The sequence below is a fragment of the Pyrgilauda ruficollis genome, unplaced genomic scaffold (assembly GCF_017590135.1).
Source record: "Pyrgilauda ruficollis isolate IOZ18807 unplaced genomic scaffold, ASM1759013v1 scaffold14, whole genome shotgun sequence".
Classification (NCBI taxonomy): domain Eukaryota; kingdom Metazoa; phylum Chordata; class Aves; order Passeriformes; family Passeridae; genus Pyrgilauda; species Pyrgilauda ruficollis.
In genome coordinates this window covers 7,162,067-7,180,074 of record NW_024512543.1, presented here as the reverse complement: position 1 = coordinate 7,180,074, position 18,008 = coordinate 7,162,067, and the positions used below count along the sequence as shown (strand labels likewise).

The following is an 18,008-nucleotide window of genomic DNA, read 5'->3' as shown; positions in this document are numbered from 1 at the left end:
TTAACATATCAATCAATTTCAAAATAATATAATTTCACTTTGCAATGAATTGAGAACCCATTGATAAAGGTAATTTCAATGACGTGATATAATTTAATTTCCTAAAATATTTGGCACTTTAAGACATTCTAACCTAAGAACTAGATCCAACAAATGTCACCAGACAAATTTTGAACACATTAAGGATCGGTAACTAACAGATCACAAGAAGCAGCAGTAAAAGGAAGATAACCCAAACAGAAAATATTCCTAGAGAGATGGCAAAAGCTCAGTTACAAGCCTGCATGTTTTTATCAGTCATCTTAAACAACTTGAAATTAAAAATAAAATATATATAAAACAATCACTATTGGTACTATGTTTTAAAAAGACAATATTGAAACACTGGGGAAACTGAAGAGCTTGAGAGTAGTAGGAATGGTCAGAGAGGGAAAGGTTTTGTGTCAGCCAGCAGGACACAAAGAAAAGCAGCATTAATCAGTCTCAGGCTGCATATCGCACCTACCTTTTTTCCATCCTATTGTTGAGCAACTTTTCCCTGTAAAACACGGGAATCCTCCATCCCACTTGGTTTAATTTCCAGCAAAAAGGTATAGGAAACCACGACAGTAAACACAAAGATGTCTCTAGAAAGGACCCAGAAGCATCCCATGAACTAGATATTCTAGTATATTGAAGTAGAACCACAATTACAGCTGCCTCACACATGGAGGAACAATGATCTAGATTTAAACATACAATGTTGTACCTGAAAGCAGGGTTACACCATGCTCTTCCAAGAGTTTCAAGTATTTGAACACAATGAACATGCTCGTAAGTGAAAAATATTGCCCTCTCGTTCTCCTCCTCCACCCAAAACACTCTTAGATGCCCCATCAGCTGGTGGGGGTTTTTTTTTAGGAATAAATCAAATTATCCTTTTCTACCATCCATTACCTATAACTTTATTCCATACAAAAAAATTGTCGTTTCTGATGATAGTCAAGACTATCCTGATCTCAACACTAACTCTGCTCTGTTGACTGTCTGAATTTCCTTGCAACAGTGGAAATCTTTTATTAACACAAGGAAGATAATCCAAAACATTTTATGAGCTCCTGTGACCAGTCTCTTTATGAATCACAGCTCCACAGTACAAGGCTGATGTTGTGAAAGACTGAGCTTGTGATCTGCCTGTTAGAAAGCTGTGAGAGGAGTCTTGGCAACTACTTGTCCCCCAGAAGACCTCTAGGATTTCTGGTAATGAGAAACCAGTATCCCAGAACAATCCCTGCAAAGACCATTTTCCTGTAAGTGTTGGACAGGTGTGAAAGATATGCCTGGAAAGGATCCCAAAAGGGTCTCTTGCATGGCCCTATTCTGCACAAACAGCTAGCAGCTGCTTCCCGTCTTATGAAACACTGGGAGAAATCACAAGGTTATCCTTCAGGAACAGTAAATGCGGGTAAAGATGAGTGAGACAGGGCAGTCAGCAGAAACTCCAAGAGAAAAGTGAAGGAAAGCTGGGCAACACATCTACTGCTTAGGCTGAATCTAAGTGGTTCTGGGAACAGCTGCTCAGAGAGGACATGTTTGATCTCCTGAAACAATGATCTAATGCTGGGGTAACTTTTTATTGATGGTGAAAACTATAAATTTTAACAATACTAACTTCAGAAACTTATTTTCAAAGACTTGTGAGGACAGTTAAATAAAATTCTCATCGTGGACAGACAATCAAATCAGAGATGACAACCTTCAATAATTAAATAAGCAAGACCAGCACAATGAATCAGTTATTTACCAAAGAAATTCCAGTTCAAAGGATTGTTGTTCTGCCACACAGAAAACACACCATATAAATACTATTTTTATACAAATTTTAATGTGACACATAATTCATTATTATCTTCCACAACACTACAATAATTTATATTCAATATCTATATCAATTAGCAAAGTAACTTGGTAACAAAACTAAAAACAAATTTACTGCTTTGAAGTTTGTTTTGGACTAAACCATTGGTAAATTGCAATCTGTCTGAAGAGCCATGTAAGTAGGGTGGAGTCCAGAATGTCCTTAGGATGATGTGATTTCCACTGCAAGTACCACTGATAAGAATCAACATCTTGACCTCACCAAACCTAGAAATACCACATGAAAGACTGAAGATAGTGTGTGGTGGCTAATAATTCCTCTGCTTCCTCCGTGCCACTGCCAAGCGCAAGGCCTGAATAATCAACTTCTCATTGTTCAGGACGTTGTAATCTGTCAGTTTCACCAGTTTGTCAAAATTCTCTTCACTGAAACACACCTCTCTTGTTGTAAATGGGGAGAGGATGCTGGAGACATCAACTTTGCCTTCAGCCATCTCTTCAGGACTCCTTTCCACACCTAAGGGGACAATCCACAGGGAGATGCACCAATAAGGTTTTATTGCAGTATGTGGCTACTATCAGTATTTACATAATTACAGGTAGAAAAGGGAGACTTGGAAGGAAAGATATCATTTGCCAGAGGCAAGTAAAAATACTGTGCTAGTAGCACTGTATTCTTCAGCATCTGGATCAAGCCTCTATCCAAACAGGACTTTACATTTGACATTTATATCACTCAAACAGCTTGAAGTTAGAAGAACATTAGCAGCAGCAATGCTAGACCATTGCTGGGACAACATAGTCTTTTTTACCTAACTAGAAAAGAACAAGCTAAAAGAAAACCAGATACTCTTGTACTAGATAAAATAATAGCCACTGCACTGAAAGTTCAGAAGAAATAATTGCACTCAGAGGATATAATTCAATTAAAACCAAAGATCTCTGTCCACACAAGCCTCAGACTCGTAGATTACTTTTAAATATGTGAAAAAAAACTTGAATGAATGGCTTTCACACCAAAACTAGCAGAAGTTTTTTCCTTGTCACTGTTGGCAAGCAGCAGTGCATTTCTATAGAGTAAAACATGTTGTGTTGAGAACCTACCCCTCAAGGTGTAGAAGTATCAGAATTTTTTGCTTTCATACTACGTCTAGCAGTTCTAGCAGCCTGTGCTTTAAGAATGTCAAGTGCTTTAAGAAAGATTCTGGAGTTCATATAGTTGAGATTTACTGACACAGAGCAGTTATTTTTTTCAGTGATGAGACCCATGCTGGCATTGTAAAGGTCAGAGATGACAGTGACAGACACATTAGATATGAAATGGAAAGAATTCACTAGGAAAACAATTTTTTATTAAAATTGCTATCACAGATGACTCACCAGGAGCTTTATATTTCTTGAAGGTGTCATTTACTAGAGGAAAGAAAAGCACTGTTGGAGCTTGTGGACTGTCAGCCTCTTCAAACACATAGCACTCCTTCAAGTTTTCCCTGTCTTCCTCACTTATCTCAATTTTGGGAAATGGAATTTCTTGCTCCGAGAAGTACTTCGCAATCTGATCCAGAGGCTGGATGAAAAAAAAAAGATATATATAAAATTATTACAAACAATCAAAACTGATAGAGACCTGGATATTTTAAACTGCAGCAGCTAAAAGGAATATCCTAAGGTTTTTGAATGTCCCTCTGGCAAGATATTAAATTTCAGATGGAAACAATCATAACCACACCAGACATTGCTTATCTTATTTTCCACATTTTGCTTTAGGCAAAACAAGAAAACAGTCACTTTCTCTGAACTTGAAAATTAATCCAAAACCCACAGGTCTGATTTTATGACTCCACTGAAAGAAGTTCAGAAGGGGAAGGCAAAGAAACTACAAGAATAGAGAAGGAACACATCAGTCCAGATTACTCTGTATCATTGTCTTGACTTCTTCATTATTTACCACTTTCCCAGTCTTTGTCTGCTGCATAATTGGTGTTCCTTGATAATGACTCCCTATTAATAAATACACTTACCAACATATCTTGTGACCTCATAAAAAAAACTTTAACAGCTATATTTACTATAAACCTATGTTTATTTTTGTATTATTATCATTATATATGCATAATGATAATTAACTATTATACTATTATATTATATAACTATTATTAACTATTATATTATTTTAAATTATTAATGAATCTGGCATTAGCCCTACATTTCCATAGGAGTGGTATGAGAGATAAAGGCCAAGACAGGTTTTCTCATTTAGTCTGTTAGAGTGTTTTCAGGACTTTCCATTGGGTTTGTAATTTGTTCAGTACAAGGATAACCAAAATCAGTAGCAGAGTTTCAGACTATTCCATCAGTTTATAATATAATCCAGAATATAATCCATCAGTTTTTAAAAACCATTGTATCCACTGCAGTGAAGACCTTGATTTAGAAATGTCTATATCCATCATCATCTTCTAATATCCTTCTTAGTTTCTGAGAGATCAATTGCCTAATGATCTAACTAATAAATTAGATAATAATAATAATCTAATTCACATTCCAGTACTGAAAAATTAGGTGTTTTACCTGACAATCGGTAGAGAACAAAAGACCATGAAGGAAAAAGATCTCAGATACCATGGCTTTTCTTACCAGTGTTTGGGACCCTCCGCTGTAATTCAAATGGAGGATGACATCGACCTCCCTCTTTGATCTCAAAAGTGGTGGGTAGCTGGTATTAATGAAAAAGCCAGTATCAACCAGGGAGAGCTCATTGTTTGCTGTTTCCATCAGTTTATTTGGAAAGGAGTCTATCACTGTGTCTGAAACATAATTATTTCTTATTACTATAATTAAAACACAAAAATTTATTTCTCCTCTGGAGGAAGGTAAAGAATAAAGAATTTTGCCCTCACTCTAGCTGTACTCATTTACAGGAGTAAGTGACATGCTACTGCTTTCTCCTTCTCCCTTCCTGAGCACCTCATGCTGCTTTAGCCCTAAAGGGGAGATCTCTCCTGCTGCCTTAGGCTGAGCTCACTTTATCCAGAGGCACATGATCCCCAGACAACCAGATACAATTTCACTCTTCAACCCTCCCCCCTGCCCCCGCAAAACTGAAATGCTGTTCAAATCTGGCTTTCATGTTTTCCATTTGTAAAGGGAGAAGTGGCATTTCAGAAGTCAGTCTCAACTCTTCCTCTTTGTTGGAAATCCTAAGTGAATTCCAAAACCTTAAACCTTAGAATATTACTGAAAAACATGCTGGTTTACTGTGCCTTTCCAGGTAGAAAATCCTTCACTCTCCAGGTACTTGTTATGCAGCTGGAAGCCTCTGATAAAATTGGGATACTGAGCAATGGTTGGACGTCCTGTTAAGACATCTCGCAGAGTGGAGGAGAAGACACTCGAGGGAGTGAATAGACACGTGTCTACTTCATAGGGATTCACAGACAGAAAGGGTTCTTCTGCTGCAAGATGGAAAGAAGAAATTTTAAGTTTAGGATAGTTTTCTGAAATGACCAGTATTTTGAAAAATGGAGTGACTAATAATGACAGGTATCATCATCCCCCACTCCAAAGCTAATCAAACAGTTATAAACCCTTAAGGTCTATGCCATCAAATAAAATTCAGCATTAGACAGTGAATTAAATGACCAGCTACCTGCAGGCAGTAGGCTGCCAGGCAGTAAGGATCACCTTCCACTCTAAGCTTCCTCAAATGATGCCCACCTCTACTGTAGCATGTGGTGGAGGGGAGAGAGCAGTCCCAAAATATACAAGAGACCTGTCAATAGGACACCTTCAGAATGCATGTCAGTGTCACCCAGAGTCAGCATCAAGTAAATTAGGAGAGCAGTCACTACAGGTTCTCTGTGCAATTAACAGCAAGAGCAAGCTTTCCCCATGGGTGCTTCAGTGGAGAAATCAGACCCCTGCAAGAGTCATTCTCTCTACCCACGTTATTACTGGCCAAGGAGGACCATATCCTAATTTAACACTCTCAAGATGTGTTTTTCATACAACATGATTTTTATATGTCTGATAGAGACTGGTTTTGTGTCTGTATGACCTTCAGGAAAAGGTACAGCTTTTACACAGCTTTTCCAAAGTAGCGCAGTTTAGTTTTAAATCAGGCAGAAAAAAATTCTTAGTTGGCATCTCTGCTTTTCTTTCCTCATATTTTACTCTCTGATTTTGACAGCATTTCTTTATGCATTAGACATCTTCAAAAAACATAAACAATATATACCAGTGATGCAAAAAAATTTAAAATCTCACCTATATCTTTTACTCTGTCTCTGGTCCATCTGCACCAGAAATCTTCTGAATCAGCAGCCAAATTCCAGACATACATTACATCTATGGAAAATATACTACTCCACATGCCTATAACATGAAAGAGGAACAGAAGCTGATTGATGGAGTGGCCTCAGAAGAATCTTAATTGATACCTTCAGTTCTTCCCATTGGATACTTCCTTTCTGTCTGTATGGATACCTTCGTGGGCATATTTCATGAGTACATCCTTGCTAGTGTAAACTCACACCTGCTCAACCTGTCTGCCAGTGTCTTCCCAGTGGTGTCCACCACAGACCACGTGCTCGCCCACACCAGCTGTCTCTCCAGTAGACCACCTTTCCCCAAGGCAACAGTCACCTTGCATATAGCAGATCCGAGTCTCTGAGAGCTTCTTCACCATCCTTCCCATAAAGAATTGACTTCCAAAGTGCTCTGCGCGAATAGATGCTCCGTATTTCAGCAGACCAACTTCATAAGGAGTGAACTCCAGCCACTCTATGGCAACAGCAGCCAGACCATGAAAAAGCAACATGTTGGACAACATGTTAGATGATACTAAACAGAAGAGTTTCCAGAAGCAAACCCAATGAGGAAGACACTGGGTAGTTCATAGCATGCCATTCACCAGCCATGGCTGTATCTGTGTCGCTGGCAGTACTGATGCCATGAGGTCCTTCCACACTGTGGCAGGGCAGTTCCAGGCTGTGATACAGCACCCTCCAGCAAAAAAAGCCCTGGTCTGAATGAAACCACAGGCATTCCCTTAACAGACTTAATCTTACCCCAAAGTATGTGTCGCTCATGCATAACTTGTTTCCTGTAGGGCTCTAGTGACAGAGAGCTTAGCATTCACTAGGTGTCATGTGCTTAGCTGCTCATGCTAAACAGATACTGAGAAAATTAATAGTAGAAGAAATAGTGATTTTCCTGACACTGGACGAAAAATTTCAAAGTTGTTTCTTTAACTGTTCAAAATAAGACCACATGGAACCATATAAGAATTTGTTTCACTCCAAGGCTTTTGTTACAGGATAAATTGTGACTTTGACATCTTCTGTGGTATGACTATGTTTCCACTTTTAGCAAAATAAAGAGCTCAAATTCTAAACATGAAACACATTTGATTTTTTTTTTTTTTTTTTTTTTTTTTTTTTTAGTTTTGGTCACTACTATCTGAAAATCTAATGACTTATTGGGGGTTTTATTTGCAATTAGAATGAAAAGACTATTGCATTAATAAAGCTGTTTTTAGCCACATCATCTTAGTTTAGACCATTTAAATCATAAATTTGTTAAGAAATCTGAAATCTAAATTATAACCATTACCTCTGAATGCCTGGGCACTATAGTTGGACTTGAGGTTGATGGCCACATAGATGGGTAGTGGGTTCTGGCCATTATCCACCGCCTGCCGTTGGTCCGAGAGTCTATGCTCGTCTTTCTGGTATTGATTAAAAAGGGTTAGTGATATGAGGTGAAAAACAACTTGCACTTCAAATAACATAATGTGAATTATCAGCCCTATCTAGCCTTATCCAAATTCTCCTTTCCATTCCCAGGTAACTGGATTGTTCTGAAATATCTGCCATAGGGTATTCCAAACTTGGCAAGTATCCCATAAGAAGCAGCTACACCCTATATGGGTTCTCAGATTTTGAGATATGCAGAGAAGCTGATTGTAGATTCAGCCAGAAAAAAACCAAACCAAAACAAAAAACAACCAAACACCAGAAAACAGTTCCAGGAAAAATCATGCCGCTAAGTGAAAGGTAAAGTTCTTGCCTTGGCTGGGTCTTAGCAAAGAATTCATTGTATTTTAAGGTATTTTGCCAATATATGCATATTCAAGAATATATTCTATTGCACATGACAATTTAAAACTTCATTGTACCAACTTAAACCAGAAGGAAACTGTTTAAGATACATTATTTTTAAATTAACAAAATTTCTTAAAACTAGGTAACATATTTAGAAAATGGTCTTTTTCACTATGTGAACCATCTCCATATGCAGGTCACTTTATAAATACATATCTTCATTTATGCTAGAGAAGCAAATTTTTTCAGATTTTTAAGTGCCTCTTCTAGTCAGAATATTTTATGTCCAAAATGATTTATTTACAATTCAAAGTATTTTTTCTCAGGTCACTTTTCTTTAAGGAGAAAGAACACTTTTAACTGGTGTGACATGGCTCCTTCAGTTCAAGGTCAACCTCTCTCTAAATATAGAACAATGTTCTAATAATGGATCTGAATATTTAATATTTAATCAACTGCTAAACTAGTTATTTGCACCAGTAGTACAGAATGGCATCCAGGATTTAATTTCTTCTCCACTGCTATAGAAGCTCAGCAGTTATGTGGAAGAAAGGAGCAATACCTTATCATGTAGCATGGATTCAATGACAAGACCCCAAAGGTCTATAAAAGAAGTGTTATGTCCTTCTTTAGTCCTCTCCATCAGGTCATTGTAATAGTACTTCAGACAATCCAAAGAAAAACAGCAGATCTTGGATTTGGTTACTTGCTTGCGAGCTTCCTTGATTGCATCCTCCAGATATTTTTGTGACCAATTAGCATCTTCATATAAGTTTGCCATGGTCCTGAAGAAATGTTAGTAGAAAATAATGAAAGAGGCATAATGCTGTGGTTTGCTTTCAGAAAACAGATGTGCAACCTGTTTGTCTGTTTCTTGATTCTTAGGGGGTTCATGCTTAAAATACTCTCATTTTGGGAGCAAACAAAACCTCCAAGCTTTCCTGGTTTGGGTGTGATAAAATGGGCTCAAAAGTTACTTTGAAATTCAAGGGAGAAAAGAAATCAAGACCCAAGGCTATCAAAGTCAAAGGTTCCACAAGTATTCATCAAATATATTCCTTGGAAAGTGGGGAGTATTCTAGGGAGCAGTCACTACTACTCTGCTCTAGTTCTGCATTTATTCCCATATATCTGCTAATGGTTTGTGCCAGCAAGAAAACTGGGCAGTTTTGAGCATGTCCTCGTATGACCATTCTTACTTGTCCCCTTGAAATCATAACACAGACAGGTATATTCAGATCTCCACATACATAGAGAGAAGTTAAAAGAAAAACCTACCATTGAAGTTTGGACTTACATAAAGTGACCCATAACTCAGTGAAAAAAAATTCTCCACTTCCAAACAGGTGTAGAGGAGTGGGGGTACCTAGAACCTACTTGATTAAATACTTCAGTTATTTTAAGTATGACATCATCTGCTCTATGCCCACTGGGAGAAGAGAGCACTTCACAACAAGCCACCGTATCTGCAGTCTCTCCAAGGTCAGTAACTTGCTATGGTTTGTTGGCCTTTTGTGACAATATTAATTCCTCTAGCCCCAAATCCATCTTTTACCAGAGAGAGATGCACTGTAAATCCAAAATGGAAGTGAGAATAACCAGCAAATGGCAGGCATAAATTCTTCTTCCCATCTTTCTTCAATTTCCAGTCTAAAGACAAATTCATTTTATTTAGTCTAAGGTATAACTGATACAATATGAAAAGGGAATAGAGCATTTAGATGAAGATATCAGGCATAGACTGAGTCAGTGTGCTGACAAAAGCAGTTGATGAGTGTGGTGATTGATCTCTTACTCAGCATGTTTTGTTTCTTTGCTCCAGGTGGACAGAGAGTAGATTGTGGGGAGAATAGAAATGCTTTTGCTTTACTAAGTGCCATACAAGCTAATAGTATTGTACAGAGTCAACAGTATTGAGCAGAGAACACATAAAGCTTGTTTGGGTCATTCTCACCATGTGGTACCCGATAAACCCCCGATGTAGGAAATGCAGTCTAAGAGGTTGAGTTTCTGGAGGCCCAGCAGGCTGCCATACATCGCTGTGAGTGATCTCGTTCCTCCCCCGGTTGTCGTAATGGCCACCACTGGCACCTGGTCAACACAGCAAGGCAGAAGGAGCAAAAGCTGTGCATGAATTAGACACAAACAGCCCTCACTGCAGAAATCAGATAACAGGTCACAGGCAGTGATACAAGCAGGGATGCTACTTGGGATGGAAAGGATGTGATTGTTGTAGAAGGCTTGTTTGCCACCTGACTGCTGCGAGACAGAAGACTTATGTCTTACCCTCTCAGATGGGGTGGGAAGGTGTTTACTTAACATACAACTGGAAATCAATCTCATCACCCTGGAATTTTTCGCAAAGTATATTATTAGAAGCTGTCACCAAAAAAATACAGGATTTACCACACTGGAGCAGGTTAGGGATCCATGATTCTGCCTCTAACAATGACCAGTGTCACACAGGAATGCACAGCGCCCTGTAATCAGCCAGGCCACACAATAGCCAAAGCCTTCCTGGCCTCAGGCCATTAATTACTTTATGTCCTGAAGCACAGTCATTGATAGGGTTTCCCCCTCCAAGAGCCAAGTGTAATTGAAGAGACAGACTATTCTTCTCCTTATCTTTTCCTGATCTAGTACACCCTTTGCTTCCCTTAGCATCCAAAGTGTGGATGCTTACACGCCCCATGGAAAATGTCTATTTATACCTTTCAAATATTAGCTTCTAATTTCTTAAAGGAATCTGTGTTCCAAAGTCAATGAATAGAGCATGAAGGAAATAATTTTCCTGCTCTATGAAAAAAACAAAAGCTCAGAAAAATGAGAAAACACATGTTCTTTGTACCCAAAACTCTTTAAGATCTTAAATCTAGGAAATTTTATAAAATAATAATGAGGAAAAATCTCACAATCTTAACTAAAGTCAGAATAAACTCCAAAAATTATATTCTGGGGTTTACATTTTCTAACCTATTTTTTTATAAGTTAAAATTCTAATGATTTTTTTTTTCAGTTCAAATGTAAGTCAGTTAATAAAGTAGAGGGGATATTTTCCCATCTTTCTAAAGTTAAACACATGAATAGGAGAACCACCGTTCTGACCTTTCAGAAAACAGTTTTCTATGTGTGAGGAAACTCTCAGACAGCTTGTAAAAATGGTTTAAAATGTTTTTTCAGCTTTGCTGAAAACTTTGTTTCCTGTATTATTCTCTGGTCTGAAATCCAAATTAATATTTTTGAATCATATTTTCCACAGCACTCTTTTTTTTTAACTGTCAGCTAAAGAATGTCCTTACTGTTGGTATGTTTGTACTTTTCTGATTGTCAGCGACCCAGTTAGGCATCAGCAGTTGCAAAGCTTATGACTCAATTACAGAGGCAGGAACAGGGTCTAGAGTGATACAGCTAAACTTACAAACAGCTATTTCATCTACAACTCAGTGATGCTGTAAGATCCACTCTTCTTTGCCAGATGGATGGTTTTATTCTATCCCTCATTTTTCCCAACAATACAGCTATTTTTTGCTGCAGAAACCACTCCAAGAGCTTTTATTCAGAGGTCTGTGAAAATTTTTGTTTCTTCCTCAACACCCTTTACACACGTGCTATGGCCACACCTTGTCTCTGTTTTAAGGCTGTCTGTTTTGCAGGCAGTATTGCCCAGCTGTTCCATGTCTGCCCACTATAAATTTTTCTCCTGAGTCCCATGAGCAATACCCAGAATAAACCCAGGAATGGACTGTTTGAGGAGCTGTTAAGAAGTTTTTGGGTCCAAAAGGCATTATCCTTCCTCTCTGAATCTGCTACATTAACAGGCCACTGCTTCTCTTGCTCATGCCTTGCCCTAGGTGACCACGCCTGGCCCAGACCAGCAGGACTAATTAAGCTGGGATTTTATTTGCTGCTTGAATTTGTAAGCCAGGCCCTGATCCCTCGAGAGCATTTGCTACCAGGGATTATTGGCTTGCCTCATGCTCTTTCAGATCCTCTTCCAAATTAAGAATCTTTTTCAGAGCAGCAGCAACATATTTCTTCCTTTTCCGCAGGAAGTCCTGTTCCTCCATGCACAGGCTAAACCCCAAGCGCACATCCAGGTCTCCTGAGCTGGAACAGACAATGGGGCAAATCAAGGCACACATCATTTATAGTTGATTTCAAGGTCTGTAGCACAGATGATAATAAAAAAAAAAAAAAAATCTGTAAAACAAGTTATTTCCAAGTCTGCATATTGATAAAGAAAAGAAGAAAAACCAAGAAAACCCATTTCTACTGCTAGCAAGAAATAGCAATGAGGATGAAGAGGTTTCCAAGGTATTTTAGATCTCTTGTGAACATGGACAAAAAGACAGGACACACAAGTCAGGGAAAGATCACCAAAAGGAGTAATTTCAAAAGTATTTTTTTTCTGTACCCATTCCTATCTATCACTATGACACCTTGGAAAATTCAAGTGATAGCATCATCACTTGTTCTCAGGTTTTGACCATCCACTAACAGCATTTAAAGCGAGTGTTCTAATGAGTTATGTGACGAAGCTTGAACTGCAGGGCAAGCATCACCCCCTGCTCAATCTCTTGGGAATTCCGGCCTTTCACCTGTGTCCTGAACGTATCCCTAGATAAGTACTCACAAGCTTCATCCTGCAATATACAAGAACATTCTTCACTTCTTTTTTTTCCCATGTGCAGACACATGGAATTTTGTCCCTTGAGAAATGTGAAGCAAAAGAAGATTCAGAAAAAAAGGTGCAAACCTAATCAAATTGCAGCTATTGTTATGTGCCTACAGCAACATAAATGCACTTATTACTGAGAATAACATTAAATATTGACCAAATCTTCTGGGTCACATCACCCTCTGGTGGCTGCAGACTCTGTACTGAAAATAATTTTCACCAATATTTCACAAATATGTATGTTTCAAGGATTAATACTACTAACCTCTCTTCTACAGCAAATTTGTCACACAGTGTAATTTTGAAAACAGAATAAGGTCAAATGATTTACCTTACAAAAACAAACAACTCTTTTAGCAGTAGATTAACATTTTTCTTGCTTTCTTTCTATATTTGTATCTGTTAAATGTACAGGTCAGTATATTTTGCCATGGGATGAGGTTGTACAGGTAGCCCTCCATTTACACAAAATTTTCTCGTGCTGTGAAAATCCACCTCGCTGTCCTTCTGTATCTCATCCCGTAGTGGGGTGCTGTGAACCACAGGCAGTTTTCAGCTCTACCATAAAATGTCACTGTCTTCAATTTTACCTATCACTGGTGCAATTCTGTCCCTGCAAGGGGGTTGGCAGAAGTGCAGCTGGTCGGGTCTCAGCTCCCATTCTGCTCATTGAAGCAGAAGGGGCAGAAGCCAGGCTACCCCGTGTTTGTTTTGGTGATTTGGCAAAGTTGGTAGAGGCTACTTCAGTCCTTCTACAGATCTGATAACTGGCATAAATGAGGAATAAAATAATATGTGACTAGTACAGTTTTGTTGATGTGTGAGAACAACAGGCATAAAGCCAGCTGATTTACTCTGAATGCAGGCTCAGAAAGTGCTGCTGAAGTGCACAGTGCTGTAAGTGCAGCAGCCTTGCACTTACCTCAGGCACCACGTGAGCACAGCACAGCACTCACGCAGTACGTGTTCGTCTCTGCGCCTATCACAGAAAAAGCCTACATAACTAGTTTACAGAAGTCCTGGGTGACAGGACAAAAAGAGGCTATCTTACCATTTTCTCGCTGTCAAGCACAAGTGAAATGAATTATCCTGGAAAATGAGAAAGGTAAAGATGATTACTACCAAATTATAAAACGTTTCTTTCCTTCAAGCTCGGGCAATGCCTGGACTAAGAGAGGTGAATCTCAAATAATAAATCATATGGCTAAGGACGTTATTTTTATACAATTAACCAAAACCTCACTACTCCCCGTCCTGGAATCAAGTTTCTCTTCTCTAATAAGCCTGTGTGTTTAGGGCAGTAGTGTGCCACAAGCTTGCATGTTTACACCACTTCCCAGTTTGCACGTTTAGAAGGGGCAACAAGAATGAGAAAAATTACCTTATCAAAATATTTTTTTTAAAAAATGCCCACAAAAGCACCCCCAATATCAATATTTAGACAAACAAAAATCTGAATTAAGCTCATAATGTGGATGAGTCTTTTTTCAGTTCTTAGCCAGTATCGCCCCAATATAAAAAAAAAACAAAAAACAATGTGGTTTTGAGTGGATGCACATTTGACAGTCATTTTTTGTTCTTTGAAACCACTTAATTCTAACTGTAGGATGCAGGTTCACAATGACTGTTGTATTATTAAAATTACTGTTAAGATGTTCTTCCTTAAAGTTGAATATGGCAGCCTTAAATTTTTAACATTTCTAATGAATAGCTGTACAATTTCATACAGTGATTTTGTTTACTTGGTAACTTTATTTCTAACAGGACAATATTAAGCATATTTTAGAATACATATTTCAAAAGGTTCACAGCACTCACCTCTTCTAGTATTATTTCCTTCTGCAAAGGGAGTGAATTCAGGGGAAAAGAAAGGACTCCAGATTTCTCTGTTTCATTTCCATCACCCAGCTAAAAAAATGTAAAAAAGCAATTGGGTATGAACACATATAAAGTTTATAATCTCTAGAACTTCTCCATTCAGAAGGCTAGTTCAGTTTACTAGTTCTATTAATTTCTTGTTCTAATTTCATTTGAGTAATAATAACAGACAGAAGGAGAACTTACCTCTTCTGGTAATATGATATCCAGTCTTGTCTGGTCATTTATGATGCAGTGAAATACGATTATATGAAGGCTGGGGCCAGAGTCCAGCAAAATCTTCTGGCTTCCTTCATGTGATCCTTTCACTGTAAATGTAAGCTCTGGGTCTAAACAGAGAGGCAAGGAACAAGCAGAATTTTAACTGTTACAAGCAAACATACATAACTAATTAAAAAACACATCCTTCACTTACTATTCAATTTTTCTTACACCACACTGACTAAGTTGACTCTGGGTAGCAAAAACAGGCTGAAAACTGATCTAAAATATCTTGGTGAATCTATATAAATAATCAATGTACAGAATTCGCAGATTTAAAAAATACTAGAGCTTGCTATTTGTTAGCTGCTTTCCATGAATACGTGAAACCAAGATTCGGATTTAGAGGAGTGTCAGTTTAGAGGCATTTTGGATTATTCATGTTGCATAAAAGTAATTTATTTGATGTCAGTCTGTTCTGGTTCATAGCATACATTTTATAATATTAAGACTCACAAATAATTCTATAAACCCAAAACTCAATCAGACTACTTGGAATGTGCCCCCATGTCACCAAACCTGAAACAACCTGAAGGCTGTGTTTCTTGTACAGAAAAGCCTTTTTGTTTACAGAGAGATCATATGGTGTTCTGCAACATCAGGACCAAGAGACATACAATTTTAGGTCACTAACCTTTCCTCCCCATGTTACATCTCAGTCTGAAACTTCCTGTAATGCAACTCAGTCATTGCTACCATTTTCTTCATAGAAGTCAATTTTCCATTCACAAATTAACTCAGAACACTGATGAGTTTTTGAGATTTGCCCCAGGAGCAGCATTACACAAGCTCATTTAAATCAACTTAAAAACAAGTGAAGAATCCTGCTGTATTTGTTAGAGCTATATTTTACAGACAAAGTACTGTTTTAGTGATTCTGTGGTAGCAAAGGGCTTCCCTGCAATTTGCAAAGACCCCTTTGATACAACTTTGCATTTAAACTTAGGTTTATTATATTTATTAAGGAACCAAAAAAAGTCTCCTTCAAATCCCTAAATATGCACAAACTTTCTACATACTCAAACACAAATCAAACACATGGGATAAGATTTCTACATATTAGTTATAACATAATTTTTAAAGATCCCACTTAGTTAGAAAAAATTGTTTTGAACAAACAATAAACAAAGAGAATGAACCTCATTTTTCCAAGGTTCTCAGTCTAGTGTTTGTGGCTCTATTTTCGCATCAGTTTAAGATTTGCTTCATAACTAAGCTCTTGATGAACTTGAATTTTGACAGATGCAATCTTTCTGCAAGGTGGGGCGTGGCAAAACTAAGTCTTATATGACACAGATAGAGCAATGTGCACAACAGATTATTAATTTTTTTCAACATCTGCTATAATGGCTGAATCACAACACAAGAACAATAGGCTAATGAAGCAATAACCTCACTTGTGGATTGCTGCTTCAGCTTCCCTGTATCCACTCTAACCTCCAAACAGGAAACCTCACGTGCCTGCAGCAAGAGAGGATGAATGATGATTGAGAGAAGTGTAAATGTCATTGCAAGTGATTCATACTGTTCCCAGCCAACCCCTCTGGTTGATCAATGAGCAAGACAATTATTATCTATTACAATGCCTTCAGATAACACGAGGACAATAATGATATGGTATTTCTTTCCAAAACTGAAATAAAGAGGAACAACTCATTAGCTGCTTGAACTTAGGAGAGACAATTAAGCGAAGAAGATGAGCCCTATTCAAAATAATGAGTGTATTAACATATGGGACCATTTTTATGAGCACTGTAACACTTTCTTCATTAACTCCTGATAGCTCTGAGCCTATCATTTAGAGAAGAAAGTAGGTGGCAGTGCTGGGTTTGGGACACAGCTCAAATTTGCCAGAGTTAGAAGCATAAACACTTGTTATTCAGACACAAGAAAGATGATAATAAATATGTACTTTACCACTAGTACTCCATTTGTAATAATGCCATCTGGATAGTCCAGACTGAAAAAAAAAAAATAAGAAGGAAAATAATGTCACAGGTGGGAAAACTCAGACAAATATTTAAGTCTATGGTTAACACATTAGTTCTTACATGACCTTTGACATTTCTGACTTTAACATTCTCACCTAAAAATACTTTAAAGCTTAGGATTAGATGACGAGCTGAATTGCAGTTTTTTCCATCCACTCACAATAGAATATGAAGCTGGATTTATGCTCCTGTGGTCTTACACATTTGCTTCAATAAACCATGCAATAAATACTGGTACGAGACACATTGATTTTGAGGACAGCTGCAGCTGTTAAAACCATCTTGATTCTTTTGAGCATTACACAGTTTTACCCAGGTTTTTGTCTAATACAACTGCCTAGCTTTGCACAATTTATAGAAAAATTTCCCTAACGGCAGGAAAAATTCTACTTACCTCTATGAAGTGATCTGCAAATCACATATGGGATTGTAATAGATCACTATATGTATACATGTATCTCTCCATCTAGGGGCAGGGGTGAATACACATACTGCAGCCAACAATTTCTATATTCTAAAGTATTTTCCCATCAGAAAAATCAGGCAGTGTCTCACTAACGCTATCTCATAATTTACAATTTCATTAAATTACAGATGTAAATTCATATAATCTCTCAAGAACTGAGATTGCACCAAAGGGAATACATACATATGTAACCTGTAAAGGACTGAGCACTGACTCCCCAGCCTGCTGCAGAGAGCATGAGCTGTTTATTCAGACTTTGCAAGCCATGGATTACACATTTTGAGGTCTCATACAGTTCTGTATTTGATGTATTTTATCTCAGCTGAAACCAAACAATACGATTCCTTTAAAATTAGATGAATGACATTGTTTTTATCCACTTAAGGTGAAAATTTACCACAACATTTAGATTTCAGTATAAACACACATGATAACATTCACTCAAAATTGCAAAACTCATAAACAGCTTCAAGTTTTGTTTCCAAGTCAATATTTTCTTTAAGAGAATATTATTATTTCCTTTAAGAAAAGAATATGAACTGTCTAAACACACTGCAGAACATTCAGGAAGAACTTTCCATTATAAGAAAACATCAACAAAAAAAATCCAGCAAACACCTCTGGTCAAAAACTCCCAGTTACAAACTTCAAAATTATGTAAATTTTTTTTTTTTGGAAATGTAATTCTAAAGAATTCAAAGAACATTGGTCAGGAATTGGTAAAAACATATTCAGTGTTTCCATCTGCATACAGGTAAATGCATGTAAACATC

At 37.6% G+C, this 18,008-nt stretch overlaps 1 protein-coding gene across 1 annotated transcript in view; it reads right to left on the bottom strand.

The window, feature by feature from the left end:
- Positions 1-2,017: 2,017 nt before the first annotated feature.
- LOC121349541 (cytosolic phospholipase A2 epsilon-like) overlaps positions 2,018-18,008 on the bottom strand; it is a 32,768-nt gene continuing 16,777 nt past the window's right edge. The window contains exons 7-21 of the mRNA XM_041460088.1: positions 16,696-16,738; positions 16,176-16,239; positions 14,704-14,846; positions 14,458-14,547; positions 13,691-13,728; positions 11,933-12,068; positions 9,916-10,052; positions 8,524-8,746; positions 7,471-7,585; positions 6,502-6,639; positions 6,124-6,231; positions 5,121-5,312; positions 4,495-4,664; positions 3,238-3,424; positions 2,018-2,374 (exon numbers count right to left, since the gene is read on the bottom strand). Coding sequence (XP_041316022.1) covers positions 2,166-2,374; positions 3,238-3,424; positions 4,495-4,664; positions 5,121-5,312; positions 6,124-6,231; positions 6,502-6,639; positions 7,471-7,585; positions 8,524-8,746; positions 9,916-10,052; positions 11,933-12,068; positions 13,691-13,728; positions 14,458-14,547; positions 14,704-14,846; positions 16,176-16,239; positions 16,696-16,738 — 1,993 coding nt within the window. The 3' untranslated portion in view covers positions 2,018-2,165. The remainder of the gene's footprint in view (positions 2,375-3,237; positions 3,425-4,494; positions 4,665-5,120; positions 5,313-6,123; positions 6,232-6,501; positions 6,640-7,470; positions 7,586-8,523; positions 8,747-9,915; positions 10,053-11,932; positions 12,069-13,690; positions 13,729-14,457; positions 14,548-14,703; positions 14,847-16,175; positions 16,240-16,695; positions 16,739-18,008) is intronic.